Raw genomic sequence first — 22666 nt, 5'->3', positions numbered from 1 at the left:
TAGCAGTAGTATTTGTTATTTTTGATTTGAAAGCCGGGCAAAGCATTAGGAATACAAAAGATAGTTATATATATTTATGTAGCAATATGTTTTGAAATGCAAATAACGATAAACTATGAGTAAAAAGCTACGAATGCGACCGTAGTTGATGATCATGCACAGCAGTTGCCATTGAGTCTATGTTACATCATCCACTCGAATGCTGTGCATGATTCATTCATTCATTCATTCAAAATGGCATGTATTTACAATACCTACTGCACAGCTGTTACACTTAAGATATTGATTAATAGTAAAGTCATTAATTTTTCTATGCCATTCTTGGACGCTGTTGAACATAATTAGGGCCCATCTGGGCTAGCGCCTCAGTAACTCATTCGATATCGGCCAGTTCTAACATACAAACATATATGGATCCGTATATCAATCGGTCAATTGGTTTTCAGTTTTTCTCATTCGAAATTGCGAAGCACAATCAAAATATGAAATTCGAAATGCAAAAACCGTGCCCAAAGCATTGCTTTCTATTGATTTTGTTTTGTTGGTTCGGCTTGTCAAATATCGAATTTTTAGTATCAAGTGGATTTTCAGCTATTTTGCTATTTGTAAAATATATGTATATACTTATATATATACTTATATATATATATGCATATGGTTTGCTTGGCTAAAGTTCAAAAACAAAACGAAACAAAAATCCTTAATGTATATCATAAAATTAGTTAACTTGGAGTAAAAAGTTGAGTAGGAAAATGCTTTGATTAAAAAATTATGTTTAGTTGCACGCTAAAAACTTGCAATTTTTGCTGTGTTTTTTTGGGAGTCTTTTTTTTTTTCTTTTTTGTTATTGATTTATTTTTTTGATTCGTTTAGGCATATACAATAATACCTGTGTAGTTTTTGCCAAACAGCTGCATGCCCATTACAGCAAATATGAAGATTATAATGCATAAGACGAAGGTCAGATTGCCCAGAGCGCCGACAGTGCGACCCATTATCGATATGAGTAAATTTAACGTTGGCCATGATTTGGCCAATTTGAATACACGCAGCTGCAAATTGGCAGGACATGGGTAACATTAGCTTGGGTGTGTGGTGTTGAGTGTTTCAGTGTTGGGTAACGGATAAGAGGTAACTGGTAACTGGTAACTGGTAACTGTTAACTGGTAACGGGCTATCGGATTTGAGTAAGTACGCGTTGCTTTGAGTACAGTTTTGTATAAATAAATATAAGTTGAAAGATATACAAACTTGAATATAATTCAATTAAAATCAAACTCTGTTATATATATATGGATATGTACGCTTCATAAGGCTACCTTAGTTCCTCAGCTAACTAGAATTATTCAGTTGTCCATATTCAAGATACAGCTAGTGCTTACCAAACGAAACGAACGCAATACGGATAGACCCTGGACGCCCTCGAGGCCCAGCTCGAGCAGTGAGAGGGCGACAATTATGAAATCAAAGATGTTCCATCCCTCCTGGAAATAGTATTTGGGACTCATGGCCATCAGTTTCATCGTGGCCTCAATTGCAAATGTGGCGGTGAAGAACTGCATATGTATAATATGTTTTTGTATTCAAATATACCCAAATGATTCATTTCAATAGAAAGTACATACATAGTTGCCAGCCTTGAGCACACGTTCCATTTCCTTGTTCATGTCGTGATGATCCATGGCCATGAACATGGTGTTCACAACGATGCACAGCGTGATGAAGAGCTCAACAAACGGATCGAAGACGATCAATGATACCCATTCCTGAAATTTCAACCAAACCCAGCAGCAGTCCCACACACAAAACACATCGATGCCTTTGAGTATCACTTCGAGCGCCCTGTCTTTCAATGTGGGCCCGTCCTCGTCGTCGTCCTCTGTTGGGAAATAGTAAACGGAGACTGAACCATACAAAAGTTTGTTATTAGTTGTGATTTGACCAACTTTGACTCAGCCAGATTAGCAGATTTTTTTTTTTTTTAGCAGATTTTCATACGATTGAGTTTCGTAGTTTTGTATGAAAGTTTTTAATATTCGGGCATTTTTTTTTTGTTTGTTTGTGAAGCTTCATTGCATTGGAAATTATTCGTTAGCTTTTCAGGTTAAACAGAAACATAATGAGAAAACAAACACTCACGCGCTGTGTGTGTGTGTGTAAGTGTGTGTGAGTGTGTGTGAATATGTGTGTGAGTACGTGTGTGAGCACGTGTGTGTTTATATGTGTGTTTGTGTAGGTGTTTAGGTGTGCTATCGAAAAATAGAGAGGCTTTTGTTAATGGAGCGCTTTTTTCATATTATAATAAAACACAAACGTACGTTTATTTCTCTCTATAGAATAAATTATATCAATTCGAAACTATGAATACCCTACTTGTACTCTCTCATCAGTTAAGCTCTTCCATTACTGCAAATATGCATGTAAGCTACTCAGTGCGCGCTCGAATGGACTACTAAAGCAAAGCTCTAATGCAACTGGCATAGGAACTAAGCCGCTTAAGTCTCAACTGACCTAAAACTCAAAACTAGTTGAATTGTAATAAATATAATTAATATTGTTCTTCATTTGCTGGTTTTACTGTACTAACTGACTCGGACTGCTTACGAGTGCTGCAAAGCATTTTGTTATTATCTCTACGCACTAAAAAAAAAAACAGGAAATAGTATGCTAGTCGGGAGTGGCCGACCGAGGGATATCCTGAACCCAGAGTCAAGCTGCTGTTAAAAGTATTTATACTCTAACACAGAAGCACGCTCTCCACCTGCTGCTTCTCTTTTATTTCCTCATCCTGTGCTATGTTTTTTATATTATTTGTAAGGAATTGGTATACAAGAAGTTCCTATATATACTACAGGGAAATCCAGATTCCAAGTTTGGAGTATATAGCTATAATAATCTTCGAGATAGGCTTCAAAAACTATGTCTTAACATCGATAGTTATCGATATAGTGGAAATGGGAAATGATATCGAATACAAAATGAAAAACATGAACATATATTTTAAATGTCAAGCAACAATGTTTTCACATCGACAGACATGGCTAGATCGACCCATGTACAAGAATATTTAAATATATAAGTATATATATTTATATATCAAGGGGTCGTAGACGCTTTTTACTGCCTGTTATCTATTTTAAACAAAACTCTCATACCCCATATCAATGAGTTCAGGATATAGCTAGCTATCTATAGGTTCGATAGTTCTGTCTATCGACTCTTAAAACTCATGAAAATTTTGCAGCCCTACAGCTGACTACTTTTATGATGAACATGGCGGGAAAATGTTTCATATAATTCGTAAGTCTGTACTTTGATATAAGCGCGAATCATATTCCAATACAAATGTTAAGCATTCAGTCTCTCAGCGTTGAAATATGTTAATCAAGTTTTTAGATTAAATAACAAGTAATTGCAAGTAATTACTTTGAGGGTGAATCGTGACTGACTACAGGCTACTGAAGAAGCATGCGTTAAGTACTAAATTTGAATGCGTACACTACGATTGTAAGTATATTCGTCTGAAAGCTACTCAAAATTTAAGTGGTAATTGAATTGATAAATAGAAGCAACTACAAATCAAAATCAAAACATTCTACTGTAATATATATGGCCAAGTAAATGTTTGTTAAATTCATATGCATAGTTTAAATTGAACATGCGTTAAAGTTTAAATTTCAAAAAACAATTTTGGCGAAACTAACGACTTTTGTAATTAGTGACAAAATAATTAAATTTTAAATTAAATGCAAGCTGTTTAAATAATTCTAAACGTATTTGGTTTTGTGCTGGCAGCCTCTCTGTTTTTTTTGTTTTTTTTTTTTCTTTTTCTTTTTCTACTTTAATACAGACATGTTCTGAATTTCACTTTTCATACTTAGTATTGTATATTTTTTAGGTAGCGAAAGAAATTTAGGAATACGAGTTCCAGTGAATTTCCCTTTAAGTCGCTTATGCCAGGTAATTAATTATTTTAATTATTAAAGCAGTCGATTTGCAGCACATTTGCTAATTGCACGCTCCAAAATATATGCTATACTTATTTAGGCGTTATTGCGTCGAATGTGAAATTGGGAACATTACTGTTTGCTGTTATACATATGTATTGTATGCTCCCACCAACTGTGTTGTGCTGTGCAATGAAGCGGCGCTAAGGGTGAAGGCGACGGTGCAGCAAGCTAACAAAGCCTCAATGGAGGGCACAGTATGAAAGTGTTGCCTACTTTTTTGGGCAGCAGCAAAGCGAGTACGCTGCAACAAAATGTGTGCGTACGGTGTGTGTGTGTGTAGTCATTGGACTGTCGTGTATTCGATTTGGTGTGTGTTTATTTTGGCATACACTATTTTCAAATTGATTAGCTAATAGGGTGAATGTGTTTGGCTTGCTTGCTGCTTTTATTGTAAATTCATATTTGTATTAATCATTTCTTTTTCTTTTTTTTTTGTAATTTTCTTTTTTATTTGTTCTTTTTTGCTTTCTTCTGTTAGCATCAACGGCATTAAATAAAATGGACGAGTCAAAGAAGTCATTCATTTGGGTATAAACATATGTAATTATATTTATATAGGTAGAATTATTAAAAATATTTAGGAATGTTTTTGTTTGAATTCTTTGTTAATAGGTAAAAAAAAAAAAAAAAAAAAACAAAATCTATAAAATGAGAACACAAAAAATAAATAAAAATGTGAGTACATATGCATACATACATAATTATATTATATAGTATACATATATAATCTTTAAGTGTATGCATGTGAATTAAATATTTGCTAGCAAATGGTTTCGAGTTGTTTTATATATATATATATTTTTTTTAATAAATGAAGAATAAGTAGTTTATATTGTTAATCAACTGATGCACAGGCCTATGTTCCACATGCAGCAGACTAGAAATATATATGGTATTGTTCAAGCCATCAATTCATCAATCCATCAATCCATCAATCATCAATCAGGCGGCCTTCAAAACTGCGAGACCCTCGAAAACGCACATAACTCATGCGTGTTCGTTTATTTCAAAACTCTTAAGCAACAATAAAACCAATAAACATGATTATATATATGTATTAAAATGCGGTCTTGAATTTCTAGACAAAAATATAACACTCAGCGCATTGTCTGATCAAAATTTAAATTGTTCTTGATCTATATAGGAGCGTTGGTTATGAAATATGAAAAATGCGTATCGCATTGTTAAAAATCGTTGACAATTGAATCGGAGAGCACAAAATGAAAGTTATTCGATAGATAGTTTGCAGCATAGAGCATAAATAAAACGACTGTGGGCAAAAAACGGTTGTCACAGAAACAAACGTTACGGCACTTAAAGTCTATTTTAAGTTCATTGAATTTAAATAGCCAGAAAAGAAAGGAAAATATTAGTTTAAAAAGAATAATTTGCTTTGTACTTATTTACATGAACTTGGTTTTGGTCATTTTTTAGTTCTTGAAACAAAAACAGAAATCAATAAAAACAATGCACATGAAATCGAACACAAAACAAACGAAAATGTACAAGACGATCGATTTCAATATAAATGTATATGGTATATATATATAAATAGATATTTATTCAATGGGCATGTCAAATGTACAACGTGAACGCAATGCGATAATACATAAGTGGAACAATCGATAGGTCGATAACTCGTTACTTACCACCGCGATCACTTGCTCGACTATGCCGACCAGCGGCTTGCTCAATAATATCATTCAGGACCATAACATCTAGAGGAATAGAAAAAACAAAATCAAGAATAGAATTAAGAATAGATAGAGAGAGAGAGAGAGAGAGACCGATAAATAATCGATTGGTTTGCTTTCACCCTAGAACCTACCTTTCATGTCGACCACCGTTTGTGTCTGGACGGGCTCAATAAAAGGATTGTCGTGATGTTTGATCTTGCCCGCTTCGTCCGTGCACTCCAGGCCGATTTCCTGCGAGAGTTTTCACTTTCAAGTTACACGATAAATGCATTAAAGAGAGTATGACTTACGTAGTCCCGATGCTCGACCTTATGATTGGTGTCCAGGCAGGTGGTGCCGCCATTTGTGGCGCCCACTGATTGATTGCGTGTATTGCGATTGCGCAACTTGCTCTCCTTGGTCATTGTGCTGACGCCCATGACGGCCATGCCGCCAAGCAGATCGCCATGTGAGGTATACGATATACGGGACTGGTGCGAGGTATACGACGAGTGTCTAGAGCCTGTAGCAGAACGAATGCAGTTCGATGATTGAGCATTTTACAAATGGCGATGTCAAAAATATCGATGCATAAGCATTTATTAATCGATAATAAATCGATTTTTTTCAATAACGAACCGAATGAATGTCACCCGATTACAGAATATCGCGATAAGTAAATTTATATTTTTTCTTAAAAAAAAACTATATATTTTCAAAAAAATTAAAACAAAGATCGCAAAATTTGTATTATAACAGCAATAATCGTATAACGATTATGTTTATCATTACTAAAGGTATTGAACAGTGTTTGATACTAGGAAGCATCAATGCAATTATCGTCGATAAAATATATATCGATACACCAATTGATATAGCGTTATTTACATAGCAGTTGCCTGCTGTTGAACCCACCTAGATTGCCATAATAAACCGGCACTATAATGGCTCCATTCTCCTCAGACATTGGCGTCACGGCATTCGAGTCATCGGCGTATGGCAAGTGTTGTTGTGCATCCTGATATGTTGACAATACCAAAGGCTTGCGATCGCTGCCAGGTATCCCGAAACGGCCACGTCCATTACGTATCGTGTACTGATATCGATACGATTGGTTTTTTCCAATACAATTGAGCTTAAGATTAGTATATTGGCTTAACACAAAACACAAACTGTTTAAAAGTAGCGGTAGCAGTAATAGTAGTAGTAGTAGTGGTAGTAGTAGTAGTAGTAGTAGTAGTATTAGGTAGTATTTAGTAATAGTACTAGGTAGTAGGTAGTTGTCAAAGTGGTGAGTAGTAGCAAATATCATGATATACGATAATTATTTGAAAAACATAAGCCAGAGACTGGCATGATTTGTATGAGGGATATCAATTGTTAATGATTGAAAATTGAAAATTGAAAAGAAATTAACTAAAGTATATATAACTCAAACAGTAATTGATATAACCGGCACATATACATACACACTTGATATGGTCCCTAGCGCCGTAGAGCGGGCAAACGATTTGCTTTGATTATTTGATAATGGACAACAGACAGACAAATATAGACAAAGAGAGCTTAACAAGAAATCGATTTGAATTGCAGTTCGGTGACAAGAACAAACAAAAAGTAAATGCTCTATTCTATAAGTACAAATATAATAGAAATAAACTATATAGCCACAGCATTGTATAGTACATATATTTTCAATTGTTTGCATATCGACAGTTATAGATATATGTAATAAGTTAAACAGGTATACAGGTAGATATTCATACATAATCGTACGGAAGCGACATTATTACATAGTACTTGAAATAAAATTAAAAATCAAACAATACCAATTCGTTTAAAAGAGTTTTTCATTGAAACGTTACAGTGACTGAAACGGTGACCGAGAGACAGTGACAGTAACGGTGATGGTGACTGTATTCCTGAAACAGTGACAGTGACTGTAACTGTAACTGTGACTGTGACTGTGAGGTTACAATATGTGCGTATTTTGTGAATACGTGTGCAGCGCCCTCTGCTGGCAAGAACTGTTCATCTCTGCTTCGCAACGATCTGGCAGCACGAAATTATCGTATGTGATTGTTAAGTTGGCTGCGCCTCAACTTGACTTAAATGGACCAAATGAACAGTTCTTAGCTCGCACATTGCACACATTAGGGGCACATACATACACATACATACATATACATAGTTCGAGCATGACAGACATAAATAGTATATAAGTTCTCATGAAACATGGAATAGCCAATACAAGCACATCGCACGCACATACACACGCACGCACGCACACATACGCATACACACAAACGGGCCGATAGACCAAATACTGATTGGTTTGTGTTAATGCATTCCAAGTGAAAGATCTTGAGAGAAGGAGACAGACGAAAACAGAGACAGAGTGTAAGAGGGAGAGAGGTAGAGTCTGAGAGAGAGAGAGAGAGAGAGAGAGAGAGACACACAGAAAGAGAAAGAGAGAGAGAGCGAGAGTGCTTGTACAGTATATAGTACTCGTACGTAGAGGTATATGTAGATCAAGAAACATCAAACAAGACAAAATCACAAAATATAATTTTGTATACTCATATATATCTTACAAACAAAATAAGTATGTATATAGTTATAGACAAAAATACGAATATATGTAAGGGGTATGATATTCAAAAATGGTGAGATATGTTAATGTACGACAAGAGATAAGTTGTAGCTTTTAAATATGTTAAGTACCTAAAAACATTAATAATTCAACCGAAAACAGTATCAAGAATTTAACAATAATAATCATTTAGTTACAAATGGTTTGCGCCTCTGTGAAAGCTAAGTTGATTTATTTCAAATACTATTCTAACATATGTATACCTGATGCATGAGTTATGGTTCTCTTAACTTCAATATGTGAATACCATGAGTTTCGCATGAGTTACCCTACGATTCGTTGACGCACAAAGTACAATATATGTATGTGTGTGAGATATGTGTTTGTGTGTGTGTGTGTATGTGTGTGTGTGTGTGTGCATTTGTTTATGTACAAATATGCGACTGAGAATATCCAGGCATCAATTGGTAGCAACTGCGGTAAGCATGTGTGTTGAGTGCAGGAGATCTCAGTGCTTTAGTACAAGCACGCGCACACACATACACAGCCGCAGAGTTGCCACACACGCATATACACATATGCACAGGTACATTTAACTACAAGTCTCTGAGCCCAAAAACTGTGTCTGTGTGTGTGTGCATGTGTGTGGTAGAGAGTGAATTTCGTAATTGCAAAGTAAATATCTCAGTAGTGTTGAGCCTCCATCTAGATGATATGAAATGGTTAAAGCGATTGTAGTTCTTGATGCTTTTGTTATTGTTGGTATTGTTCTGGTTTGTACTGGCTGTCATTGATTCAAGGAAAACAATACGCTTCGTGTATGTTGATATGTGTGTGTGTGTGGGTGTGTGGGTGTGGTGTGTGTGTATTGGGCGCTTACCTTGTGAGAACTACGTGATCCCCTGCGTATGTTAAACGGTGAACCAGGTAAGGATAAGGATGTCTAAGTTTTTTTTTTTTACAAATAAAATATAAATAGAGAAAAAAGAAAAATTGAATCAAATAAAATTTATATATGTATGTAAATATAGTTATTCCTGCTAAATTTATACAATTTTTGCTGTCCTTGTTTGAAAGAGTTTGAAAGCAAAATATGGTATATACTCGAAGTATTTGTCATTGTGTATACAAATATGTGTATGAATGTGAATGTATTCATGTGAATACAATTCATTGCTAATTTCTACGAAATAAATTGAATTGATGTTGTTGGTTTTTGGTAGTGTGCCCCTCAAAAAATAATCAATTCTCAGCACAATATTTAATTTAGCTGCACAATATAATTACTTTTAATTAACTATATAAGGTGTGAGTGGTGAGTCGGCGATTAGAGCATTTTATCTACTATAGCGCAGCGTTTGATAACATCAAAATAAGTGTAAATAAATAAACAAAAAATAAGGAATTTTCCTTCATTCTTCATATTATTGGCAGCACTTTTGAAATTTAAACAAGAATCGGCTGCTCGGAATTTAGCTGATTCGAGCCTTTTAGAGCTCGAACCACAACATTCAATTAATTTCAACATAAAACTCATAGTTTCAGACTAAGAATTACCAAGCTATTCTAATAAGATGTTAACAAATTAAAAGTTATTTCTACTGCTTTTAATATTTACTTAAATATGTCTACTGTCTATGTCAAAACTCTTAGGGGGATGCATTGAAAATATTCTTTATCGAAATTCCACAATATCAAATATAGGTTTTACATAAGGTTTCTAACCGCCATCCTACCCAAAGACACGAAATTTCAAACTCGTCTATCAAAAAATAAACAAAATATAAACTTGTTTGTGTATTGGTTTATGTTAAGTTTTTTGTTCACCCAACTATAGAACAGTAGTTAGTACAGTTAAGTATTTTCACTAACAGCTGAATTTGCTCTGTTCCTTATCTGATTCGAGTGTTTCAAGAGTTCTCTTATTCGAGAGCTAGATTGAGTGTGAGAGTATTAGAGAGAAACCTACCTGAGGCCCAAGGCCTACCTTGAGTTCGAGGTGCTCAGACAGTATAAAACTGAGCGAGCGATTACGATTATGATATTAGTAAGTAGTATATTTTTGGAATGCAACTCTGAGCAATTAAATTTGGCAGTAAGAACGAGCTAGCGAGAATGCAAGAGCGAGACAGCAAATGCGAAACAGCAATAGCATTTAGTGAGAGTACAAATTCGAGTTATATTTCAAAGAAATTGTTTTCAATTGAATTGCGTTCGATTAAAATCATACACATATAGCATATGTATGTATATTGCTAAAAAAGTATTTGTATAGGCCATCAAATTCCATTTCAATCAAATGAAAACAAATAAAAATTAATATTGACCAAATGTTCTTGCTTAGCCACTCAGCTGCAGCTTCTAGTGTGTGTGTGTGTGTGTGTATGCCTAATAGAGCTCCCAATGTTGTAGGTGCCAGAAGTTAGGGTTTCAATGTGTCCCAGCCGCTGTGCGCTAAGCATATGCTTGCCAAAGCCAAAATAACTATTGAGAATTTTTATTTATATTTGTAGAAATGTGAGGGAGTAAAAATGCCAGAGCTATCGACATGCTGCAGCATGTTGTTGGTGGTATCGCAAAACGTAACACTGCGCTTATTGTTATCGTTATCGTTATCGAATTTATCGAGGGCAATGCTTAGAAATCGGTGCTGGTGTAACCATTGTGCCGTACTGTACTTAAACTTTTCGTTTTGTATTCGAACTGCGCTTATCTTTCTTTTGTTTTGAAGTAAAACTTAAGTATTTCGCATATTTTTGAGTTTTATTTTTCAGCTATGTAAGAATATACCTTTATGGTATAATATAATATATTAATAATAATTGTAAATAGTTAACGGAAATTAAAGCAACGTTCACATGCAAATAATAATGTAGCCATTATTAAGATTATTTATAAAGTAAAATCAATTATATGATTAAGAACAGAACATAAACGGATGGTGGTTTGCAGTTTGCAGAATTATGGAAAGCCCAAGCTGTCCTACGCAAATTTGTTAGATATAAATATATGTATGCCTTATGTACGCAGAGATCAAGCACGATCGTTAGTTAAGAATTTCGACTGATTGTGAGCAGAGAAGTGTTTGAAGTGTTGTAAATATTTTATGCTAATGCACTTCAATCGTTAGCCTCATGTGAAGCTAGATATTTTATTTTTTTTTTAGCATTGTAGTCGTCCTCAGTTTTACATTGCTTGCATTGTAATGAAAGGTAAGCATCGTTGAATTTGTGTTTTTGTATTTGTATTTGAGCTCCAATCAAGTCGTCACCTAAAGCATTCCGAGCAATGAGTCAACTGAAAACCAAAAAACTTGACAAATCCAAACAGATATCCGTTAAATCAGAAAATTAATTAATCAAAAATCAAAATCAAAATTATTATGCGAAATGCCAATAAAAAGAGCCAGCTAACTACGAGCACATTGAAATCATGATGGAGTTAACATTTAACAAAAGGCTGCCTGAAACTCACACACACACGCACAACTACGCACACACACACACACACTCGCTTATACACATCCACATACACAATGACAAAATGCATGCACTAATACAATCAAATTGTTGTTAATACAATGTAATGGAGTTTGAAAGAGAGAGAGAGAGAGAGAGAGAGAGAGAGAGGGAGGTACGGCTCAAAGATGAGAATAAGAAAGATAGACGGAGAGAGAGAGAGAGAGAGAGAGAGAGAGAGAGAGTTGGGGGGAGGCATAGCGAGTAGTTGTTAGCGAGAGCGAGACTTCAACTATTTGGCTATTATTATGTTATGATATTGTTTTTGGTCAAGAAACTACAGCTAATTAATTTATAATTCTACATACACGCATACACGTACTAGCACTACTCATTTTATGGAAGGCAAAGGAATTTTCGCTAGTTATGATGGTTATTATATATATGTATATATACTTAAGCACGATATAGAGGATCGTTCCAACAACAAAACTGAACAGTGACAATTTGTAAACCAAAACGCACAAACAACAAAGGTGAATGTAATGTAATCGTTACAGTAACTGCAAAATAAGTACTCGTTACTCGCGCAGCGAGTAGCGGCAGCAGCCTTGAGCGAGTATAATGAGTGGCAATCTTTGAGCTCGGCACAAAACGTAACTCGTAGCTGCAAGAGCAGAAAAGCAGCGAACGCTATACTCGACGACGCAGTCGAAACATTTACTCGCTCGAATCTCAGGACGAGTGCAAGGCGTCATGATTAACGAGTTGAACGTAGAACGAGTAGAGAAGAAAAAAAGCTGGCAATATATTTGCACAGCTTCTGGCATCAGAGGACAATGATAGATGGTAATCAAGGCAATCAAAATCGATAATCGCTAATTTTGAAAATATTATGAACACAACAGAAATCATAGAAAATCACGCATACCAAACTGATTGCAACTAATACTAAAACGATAAACGATGTACGTAGACCGGCCGTATAGCTGCTTATGAGAAAATCGAAATCGAAATAGTAATCGAAACCGAAACCGAAATCGAATTTGAAATAGTAATCGAAATGGAAATCGAAATCGATAAACCAAACAGAAGTTCGTTAAGAATATATTTTAATATAGAGAAGAGCATATATAAGTATATTTCCCAAAAACAAGTACAATAAATAACGAGAACGAATAAAAGACAACAACAGACAACGAAAAACCAAAGAGATAAGTCAAAAAGGATAAGTCAAAGAAAATTATTGCGCTCGGAATACTTACCGTGCTCACTTTACGAACTTTGGTAGCTTGGTGTGCTGTGGTAGGTGCTGGTTGTCTTTGTATAACGCTCACCGACTCCGACTCCACTTCGACGCTACGAATGGACATCTTCTCCTTGTTGTTGTCATCGTTGCCCTTTTCACCGCCAACGAATAGCTCGTAACTGATACACGAATACGTTGGACTCTTGGCCATTTCGGGATGCAGTGCCGCCTCTTCGGCGGCAGCGGCATCGGCGGCGGCCTGTGCATGCGCATTGGCGCGCTCCTCCAGCTTAGCCGCCTTCGCAGCGGCCGCCTCCTCTGCCTCCTATAATGATATATGCACAAAGAATTTTGTTTGCTGATCTGGAAAGGGGCGCGAATTGGCATCGGCACATCGTATATGCTATATGCTATACATATGCTATATGCCATATGCTATATGGTATATGGTACATGCGATTGGGTTATTTGGGATTTGAGTTTAATTGGGATTTGTGTGGTTGACAAACAGAAGACAAGTTCTACATATATATGTTAGCATATATATATTACATATATAAAATTAAAAGTATAATAATATTAAGTGCTGTGCTGTGGTTTGGAACATTACTTTTGGTTGGGATTGGACTTTGGTGGGGAATTTTAGTTTTCTTTTTTTCGTTTTTTTTTTTTTTATAAATGTTGTTGTTTATGTTTATATGTTACTTCTAAGTAATTGCACTTGATTTTTTCTTTTGTTTATTGCTTTTTACTTTCAAGTGTTTGCAATTTTGCATTATTTTAAAACAAAAAGAGTGCGTTTTTAATAAAATACTGACAAACAATAAGAATTTGATATTGAGTTATATTGATATATATATATATATATATATATTGATACATATATAAAAGAGATGTACACGGTTGAACAGAGAATAGTTATATTGCCAGTTTGGCATAGATCTGTGGCATGACATATCAATAAGTTGAAGTATTTTACTTGCTTTACACGAGAGAGATCAAAGATATTCAAACACAAACCAGAAAAAAATCAAATAATAATTAAAACCATATATATGTATATAACTATGCAAGTAGTTGGTAAATAAGTACGTTACGATTATATATATTTATATATATTACTGGAATTCGGAAAGCAATACATATGTATGTGTTGATAGATAAATATTTAGCTGAGCATTACAGATATATATATGCATTGGTGGATAGGTGTTCTTTTTACAGCTACACAATTGTACACTCTGTATGTACATTCGAGAGATGCACTAAAGTGTGGTCATACATTATGATGTACGATTGATTGATTGAAATTGTTGATATACATATATATATAACATATATAGAGAGCGAGAGAGAGAGAGAGCGAGAGACAGTTTGACTTTATACATACATATACAAAAGAAAAAAGCAACTCTTGTTGTATAATAGATATTTTCAATGATCAATTCAGCTCACTGGTAATTGAGATTGAAATTATCTACCATTTCGTTTGAGGTGGCTTTAATGTGGTTGTTTGTCCATTGGGCGATTACTGTGCTCTACTGGGCTTCTACTTACACGTATCGCCTCCTCTTCGGCAGCCTCTTCTTCTTCGGCCTTCTTTTGCAATTCGTCATATGACATGGCAACAATGGCCAAAATCAAATTCACAAGATAGAATGAACCTAGGAAGATGATGACTATAAAGAACAGCATGTGCCAGGGTCCAGCGGCACGGAGAACCAGCTGATATAGGTCCTCCCAAAAGTCCTGGGTCATCAGTCGGAAAGCGGACAGAAATGCCCAACCGAATGAATCGAAACTGGTGTAACCATAATTGGGATTCGGTCCAAACCCCTGCAGACACACATAGTCGTCATCGCATTGACTGCAATCGATATGCAATCGATAGGTGAAAATCGATAAGTCGATAAGTCGCATCGCGAAGCTATCTACTCACCCAGCGCCGGAGATGTTGCCACATAATGGAAACGATATACCATCATCCTCGGAATACCAATTGGAGCTATTCCGATTATGATAGTCCCAGTTCTCATCGGTCAAATTGCCCCAGGAACCATCAAGCGGGAATTTCTTAATGCATTTCTGTGTCAGTACGCCCATGTAGATCTGGAGGCCCATCAGGGCGAACACTGACAGCGAGAACATTGTTAAAATTATCACATCGCGCAGATTTTTCACCGACTCAATGACAGCGCCGACAATGGTTTTCAGGCCTATAAATGGGTTTTATTATTTATGAAGATCAATTATCAATTTTTGAGTATTAATATTATTTTTTTTTTATATATAACAGTTCTTGGCTAAATGGTTTTGTATAACATTATAACACTATAAAAGTTATTGTTTTTTTTTTTTTAATTCAAAGCTATGTTCATACCTGGAACAATGGCTACGGTTTTTAGCGCACGTAGCACCCTAAACGTTCTCAGGGCAGCAAGATTACCTAAATCTATACCCATGGTCACATAACTGTGTCGGATCCAAGTAAAGGTCATTGTTGTTGTTGTTGTTGTAGTTGTTGTTGTTGTTGTTGTTGTTGCAGTCGGCAAATGTTGTAATAGTTGTTTTTGATGTTGTTGTTGTTAATATTAACGATGACAGAAGCAAATATACATACACATGAAATGTCATTAAGTATTGGTAATTACAAATTTAATACTATCGATCTAATTATGTAAAAATAGATTGGTACGATTATGTTTGCAGTCGTTAATAATTACAGATGTATAATTAGCGTGTTTCATGTGTGTGTGTGCGTGTGTGTGTGCGTGTATGTTCTCATATTTGTCTTAAACAGCGCGATTAGGTTTGTAATTTGAGCCAAAGGAAAAACTCAAAGAAGAAAAATAGGAAAAGATATGTCAGTGAAAATGAATTGGAATGTGTATGCATTAGAGAGAAAGCTGAAATTTAGTATGCGAATGAAAGTGTATGTTACAAATGGGTTTGGCCAGTTAGTGAACACCCGCCAAACCGCCCCGCACACCCCCCACACACCTCCCCACTACTCTAGCACAGCCCCTCAAGTTAATGATTCATTACGGGAATGTGCCACAAGCTGTGGAGAGCTAAGTTCAGGTTACACCTGGGGCAGGTGCAGCTCCTGCTGTTGTGTTTCAATGTGTCTGTGTTGCTATAAAAATATTTATGCATGCACACAAGCGTACCATGAAAATAGCTGTCACACACACACACACCCACACCCACACACACACACGCCCACGTATCGGTGTGGCCTGGTAATGTCCATTTGCTTGAGTTGTTTGCCTTGTCGTGCTGTATGCTGTCATCCTTTGGGAATTTCATGTTACTTCTGCAGCCAGAGCAACCTTTCATTTATTTTTCATGAATATTTATCGATTTGAACGCATATAAATACAGGTTGCACACACACTCTCCCGCCTTTACATAAGCAAGCACATGGCGTGTAAATTGGCTACTAATTGGCCCGGCCTCTAAACTGTTTACCCGGCAAAAATATGTTTGTATGCCATACTTATATTATCCAAGTGCCAGAAAAAGTCAAGAACTTTCAGCTTAAATCAAATAAAATCAAGTAATACCGATTATACTTGACTCAAGCCGTAGATTCATGTTTCAATTCTAATTTTTAAGCAGAAAACAACTCTTATGCAACTGGTTTCTTTCGTTTTTAAGCCCAATCGAACTCATCCTAAGAACGAAATAAAATAAATTTAAAACTAACTAAATTAAATCAGCCTAGCTATAAAAGTGGACCCAATTTAATCTCAGTTTGAGCTGGAAACAAGATTAAATTTATCTATATTTCCCTTTCCCTTTTGCAATCCCCCCCAATCAAGCCAAGTTTGAAGAATTTGTAAATTTTACGTGGACCTTTAAAGGCTTGATTTAAGTACAATTATTTGAAATGACTTTTTCAAGAGTTTTTATTCCTATGCCGCGGGCATTTAAAGCTTTTCTGAAATTAAGTATTAGCTCAACTTAATTCAGGAGTTTTTAGTTCGATTCGGACGCAAAACCTAAAGAATTGTTTAAAAACGAGTCGAGAACGAAAATTCTGGCCGTTGCTTTTCACCAGCTAAATGATTTGCCTTCTCTTTTGCCTTAAATTTTGTTGCGGAGTGTGGCGGCGCCTAAAAGCGCGCTTTAAACTTGGCGAGGAGTAAGTCGTGTGCGCCACATGTGCGGTTAGGCGGGCTGACGAGGGCGAGCAGAGCAGGTGGGGAGGGGTGTCCAAGGCTGCGCGTCTGTGCGGCGCCAGCGAAATGCGCTGCACGAATAGCCCGGCCACGCGTTACGGCAACCTCGAAGCCCTCGAGGCCCTCTGCAGCTCAACCCAGAGCACGGACAGAGGGCGCCCAATAAATGGTTAAATTGGAGCAAAAAGCAATGAAACGAAACTGTCACGAAACGAAAACAAAAGAGAGGAGAAAAAATAAACAGAAAAAGAAATAATAATATCTTGCAGGAGCAAATAAAAAAGCCAAAAATTAGTTTATGACTCGCTCGTTCTGTGTAAGTGTGCGAGTGTGTGTGTATGTGTGTGTGTTAACTGGTATGGCAAATAATCATAGCAAAGCCAACTCTGTGTGTGTGTGTGTGTGTGTGTGTGTTTGTGTAGGGCACGGCATTAGTAACAGCACAAAAGAAATCAATAAAAAAAAAACGCTCGCTCTTAACTGCTGCGCCACGGCTCACATGGCGTATGTGTAATTTTAGCAGCTACCTTTGCCATATGTGTTATTATTGTTAATGCTGTGGTTGCTGATATTGTTTTTGTTGCTCTTGTTGTTGTTGTTGTCGTGACATGTCATGTTACTTGTGTGCGTGTGTGTGTGCATGTGTGTGTGTGCGTTTGTGCGTGTGTGTGTGTGTTTGCGGGCAATTTAAATTAAAAGTGCAATTTAGCGCCCGTTTTTGTGCCACGATATTCGTTGATTAAATAGAAAATAAATATATTTATTAAATTAAATGCCCAACCAGCCGTGGCTAATGCATAGCAATTACGCACACACGCACACACCCACACAGATACACATCCAATTTTCATTTCCATTTCCGAAGAAATTTGTAAATAGTTCGCAATAAAAATGTCTAATTTGCATAATTAAACAGAAAATTTGAATATTAACCGTATTCAGTGAATTTGTTGTTTGTTTTTTAATACATATACATATATATATATTTTTTTTTGTGGGCTGCTAGTTAATTAACATACAATATGTATTAACTACATTTGTATTTAGTAAATGGCTAACAAAAAGGCAAAATCAAAATCAAAATGTAGAAAAACTTTAATGACTGGCTGGATGATAATTAACTGGCGTGTATAACAGTTAATTTAGCATAGAATAAAAGGCGATTACGATACAATACGATACGATACGAACTCAGAAGTGAAAACCAAAAACGATAAGCGATAATCGATAATCGATAATCGAGAAACGAGAAACGAGAAAAGATATGGTACATATACGGACATAGATGGATATAGTATGGCATTATGATATATATGTGTGAGAGTTATGTTATGTGAGCATTTTGATTGACATTGATAAATTAGTAAATTGATAAATAGTTAATAATATAACTCACGCTAAAGCTATTACTACGAAGTCCAGCCAATTCCATGCATCTCTAAGATACGTAAACGGGCATAAAATGAAACCTCGTGCCATCACTTTAACAGCTGATTCAAATGTGTAGATTCCGGTGAATATCACCCTAAAAACGAATTGAATTTCGAATGCAATTTGTTTTTCGTTTCTTCATCTCCTTTTTTTTTTAATTTTTTTTTTTATTTTTTATCATGGCTAGTCAAATAAAATGTATATCGTAAAGTACGAGTATCTTAAGTACACTTGCGGTCTGCTTTTGGGTCCTCACAGCTTTACAATTTATTATTTTAAGAATCAAGAAACGTAATCTATAAACGGCATGCCGAATATCAAATACCCTGGCAGTTATTTGAGCTGAAAAGCTTTCGATTATTTATCGATTAATTTTGCCAACTGTTTTTTTTTTTTTCTTTAATTAATGCAAGAATCTGTATGGGATCTTTGAAACAGTTGTTTATTAAAATTGCTATTGTTAATTTATAAACCGCGTTGAAAAGAATATTTAAAGCACAATCGATTGGTGCTTACGGTAATCTTACGCAAACTATACATTAAAGCAGACAAATTCAAATTAATCGATGCCCTCTCTGGGTGCAAATTTCGCTGCAGGGGTATTGTAGTTAATAAAGTAAAATACAAGTATACTATTTATAAAAATAAAAATAGATTTCTGCTGCGCTATATTAATTGAGAGTATCGCTGAGCTCTGAACATTATTAGGTTAATAGCCCTGACTTATTTATGCTTATAATTATAACTTAATTTTAGCTTAACCCTGCTTTGCATTGAGCTTGTGCTTAATTAAATAGAACCCGTTGCGACTCCCCACATTTTGAACTATAATAAGTGTGCATTAAAGGCAGACAAATTGTCTGGAAATCTATTTGGCAGATCAAAGGGCGGCCGCAATTGTGAATAACAAGCAGTTGAGATGCAGATAGACAGACGACAATTGTCAATGTCAATAATTGTTAATAAGTGCTAGATGCAGTTGCAGATGCTAATGCGGCTGCTGCTGCTGCTGCATTTGCTACAGCTGCTGTGATGTGGGCGTTCAGATCAATATGCCGACCTTCGGCCTGAATTCCAGCTGAGGCAGCTGTGTGGGTCTCTCTATGTCTTGGTTAGTCATTTGACAGATTTAAATCGGCTTGCAAGTGACTGGCGGACAGACAGTCAGGCGTCCAGCTGCCCTGACTGCCCTGACTGCCCTGACAGTCCGCCCAGCCTGCCCCCGTCTGACCCGCCTACAGCTGCAACTAGTTCAAAGTCTCTGGTCTGTGGGCTGAGCATGCGTTTGACCTAGGCCCCAATGCCTGCGAAGGACACTTGAGTTGCGTTTTAATTGCAGGTATTATGTCTTTCTGGGCGCCCACAAGTGCAGCCACAGCTCAGCAGGCGACCCACATAGATGCGGCTGCCAACTGCTTAGATAGGCACAGAGACAAGGCTTACACGCGCTCTCTCTCTCTCTCTCTCTCGCTCTTTCTATCTCTTCCTCGCTCTTTCTATTCTCTTACTCACACTCAATCTCTCTTTTGTGTAAATGTGTGTGGGTGCGTGACTCAAACTATGCGGCAGCAACTATTCCGTTTTGGGCTAAGCGCAGCCGCCGTTGTCCACGAACAACCAGAAAACTTGGCCCGAAACGGAAACGGAAATGAAGACGGAGACGCAGCCGGAGATGAAGATGGAGCCGAGCCGAGTCGGAGCTGAGTTGCAATTGCAGCAGCGTCTCTTATACGTTCCAAGTTCAAGTGGCACTTCCACTCACCCACACACGCACACATCCACACCCACACCCACACCCTCACACACACACGTACATATTTGTAAGTGCACGCACGGCTATTTGTTAGGGTACTCAATTCTGATACCAAATCTGCGACAAAACTTTTGATATCAGCTAAAAAAATGACGTAACTCTTTTCACTTTTGATTGCTTCTTTAATCGCTTCTTGCGCTTTTAAGCATTTTGCTCGTTTTCTTCTTTTTTCATTTTTTTTTTTTTTTTTTTTGCGCTACTTACGATATTACGAGAGTACATGAGCTATTTACAATTACCGCTAACAATACATGTACTTCGTACAGTGAAGCATACACTCAACAAAATTTTGTTTCCAGATTTCCAATGTTTTCGAAATTTTAGAAAATATTTTCTAAAAATTTATATTTAAAGTTTTTTAAACCAAGAACATTTTTGGATATTACAACAATTTTTTTTTTTTGACGATTTTCTAAAATTGGGAACGACAAATTTTTTTGAGTGTACATTTCTTATATGGATTTGTATCTAACTGCTGTTCTAGGTATTTATTGTACTTTTATACACAACCATGAAAATCTAAACACAATTTTAAATTGAAGTTTGAGCACTTTACATAAATGAGAGAGAGCGAGTTTAAGGGGGCGGGTTTGTTTTGAACTACGTAGATATTATAGAGCGATATATATATATTTATACTATGTATATGTACGAGAGATTTTGGTGTACTTTGCTAATAATTACAAATCTATTTTTAACTAGAAACTATTGAATTCTAAAAATTCGTTGCTTATTGCAGTGCCTGCAGATTTGATCAATTGTAGCTGTAACGACGTTTAGAAACCCCAATTTCTTACTATATAGTTAACGAAAATATACAGAATTTCGATTAAACGCTAATTATATAAGATTATACGAAATATATATGGTCTAGTATTGAACGTTTAGAATACATATAAGTATATCGGTAAATATATCGATACATAGTAGGCATTTACTTCAACAGCATGATATGGCGCAATTAAATGGAACTAGACTTTTATGCTACATATCTATTAATAATACTGATAAATATATGCGTAAAAAAGGTTCAGGGTTTCGATTCAAAGGGATATATATTGCGTATACGGGTATAAGGGCTGTTATCGTTACTTACATACTTAAGCTACTTAAAAGTTAATGTATATTGTTGCTAGTTTTGCTGCACTACTTATGATACTAAGGCTACATCAAGGATATTACCAAAAAATTCAATTGTTTACTGTATTCAAAATGTGATCGAATTGAATTTGATGAATTTTAATTATTTTGTTATACGAAAACGTGAACAAACCAAAACCAGAGGGCTGGCCCGTTGAATAGCTAGTTACAATATGCTTGGTATTTACATATTTGGCAACAGGTATTTGATTAAGTTTACTACGATCCGATAGTTGAGAGCGCCCAGGTACTAAATGCATTTTTTTTTTTTGGTTTTGAGTACGGCAATTTACAAAATGAGAGGCATCGAAATGTGTCTAAACTTTGTATTTTTTTAGCTGCTGTTTTTTTTTTAATTCGATTAATCGAAAAATCAAATGTTTTTTTTTTGTTGTAACAGATGTGATGTACGTACAATCGAATATAATACAGGGTGGCCAGCGTTCAACAGGTTTTGAGCGGCTTACAAAAGCTGTTGAGCACGACACGCAGCGAATGCACGATCTGCTGGCCAAATGAGCTTATAGCAATGAGCTTTCAACTACTACACAATGTTGATTTAATCGAATAGCATTCGATATCATTTAACTTGCTAATTTTATATTTTGTACAAATTCCTTGCTTAGGCAGTTCTTGAAATATTCTTAACCTTGCAGGCGCTTCAAAATGTGATTAATATTTTTATTGTAAACGTTATCGTTATAGTTATCATTAGTTTGGTTTGTTGTTGTTTGTTCGATTAATTTTTTTTTTTTTTTTTTTTTTTTTTTTTGGTCGTTGTCTGGTTGTAAATTATAGTTGAAAGAAATTTATGTTTGACCTAAATACACGTCTGCATCAATATCGAAAAAGTTACATTTAATATAAATATATCGATTATATAGCAAATATATATATAATTACATATACATAGATATATGTAAATTATTTAAGGTATCAACTTAGTTAAAAGATAAACAACAAAAAATGGATATAAATAAATAATTGTAAATCAAATCGATTTGTAGCTAAGGGTTGCCCAAATATGTTTTGTATATCGCAAGTAAATAACTGTAAGACCCAGTAATACGAATATACATGATATATATAGTATAGTATGTATGTACTGGTTG

At 35.7% G+C, this 22666-nt stretch overlaps 1 protein-coding gene across 50 annotated transcripts in view; it reads right to left on the bottom strand.

The window, feature by feature from the left end:
- The window catches only part of para (sodium voltage-gated channel paralytic), a 63644-nt gene that overhangs the window by 31556 nt on the left and 9422 nt on the right, over window positions 1–22666 (bottom strand). For 15 of the 50 annotated variants that reach the window (XM_070207748.1, XM_032439177.2, XM_032439189.2 and 12 more), the window contains 12 exons: window positions 18567–18695; window positions 15367–15458; window positions 14926–15202; window positions 14544–14853; window positions 13003–13311; window positions 9160–9222; window positions 6602–6782; window positions 5998–6209; window positions 5839–5938; window positions 5660–5728; window positions 1626–1903; window positions 1383–1556 (listed from right to left, as the gene is read on the bottom strand). In XM_070207748.1, the coding sequence (XP_070063849.1) occupies window positions 1383–1556; window positions 1626–1903; window positions 5660–5728; window positions 5839–5938; window positions 5998–6209; window positions 6602–6782; window positions 9160–9222; window positions 13003–13311; window positions 14544–14853; window positions 14926–15202; window positions 15367–15458; window positions 18567–18695 (2194 nt within the window). Of the gene's footprint in view, window positions 1–889; window positions 1053–1382; window positions 1557–1625; window positions 1904–5659; window positions 5729–5838; window positions 5939–5997; window positions 6210–6601; window positions 6783–9159; window positions 9223–13002; window positions 13312–14543; window positions 14854–14925; window positions 15203–15366; window positions 15459–18566; window positions 18696–22666 lie in introns of all 50 variants that reach the window. The other 35 variants (XM_032439199.2, XM_032439229.2, XM_070208157.1 and 32 more) reach the window with 10 other exon arrangements.

This window comes from Drosophila virilis, chromosome X (genome assembly GCF_030788295.1).
Source record: "Drosophila virilis strain 15010-1051.87 chromosome X, Dvir_AGI_RSII-ME, whole genome shotgun sequence".
Taxonomy (NCBI): Eukaryota; Metazoa; Arthropoda; class Insecta; order Diptera; family Drosophilidae; genus Drosophila; species Drosophila virilis.
The sequence above is the reverse complement of the archived record's forward strand: the minus strand, read 5'-3'. Positions and strand labels throughout refer to the sequence as shown.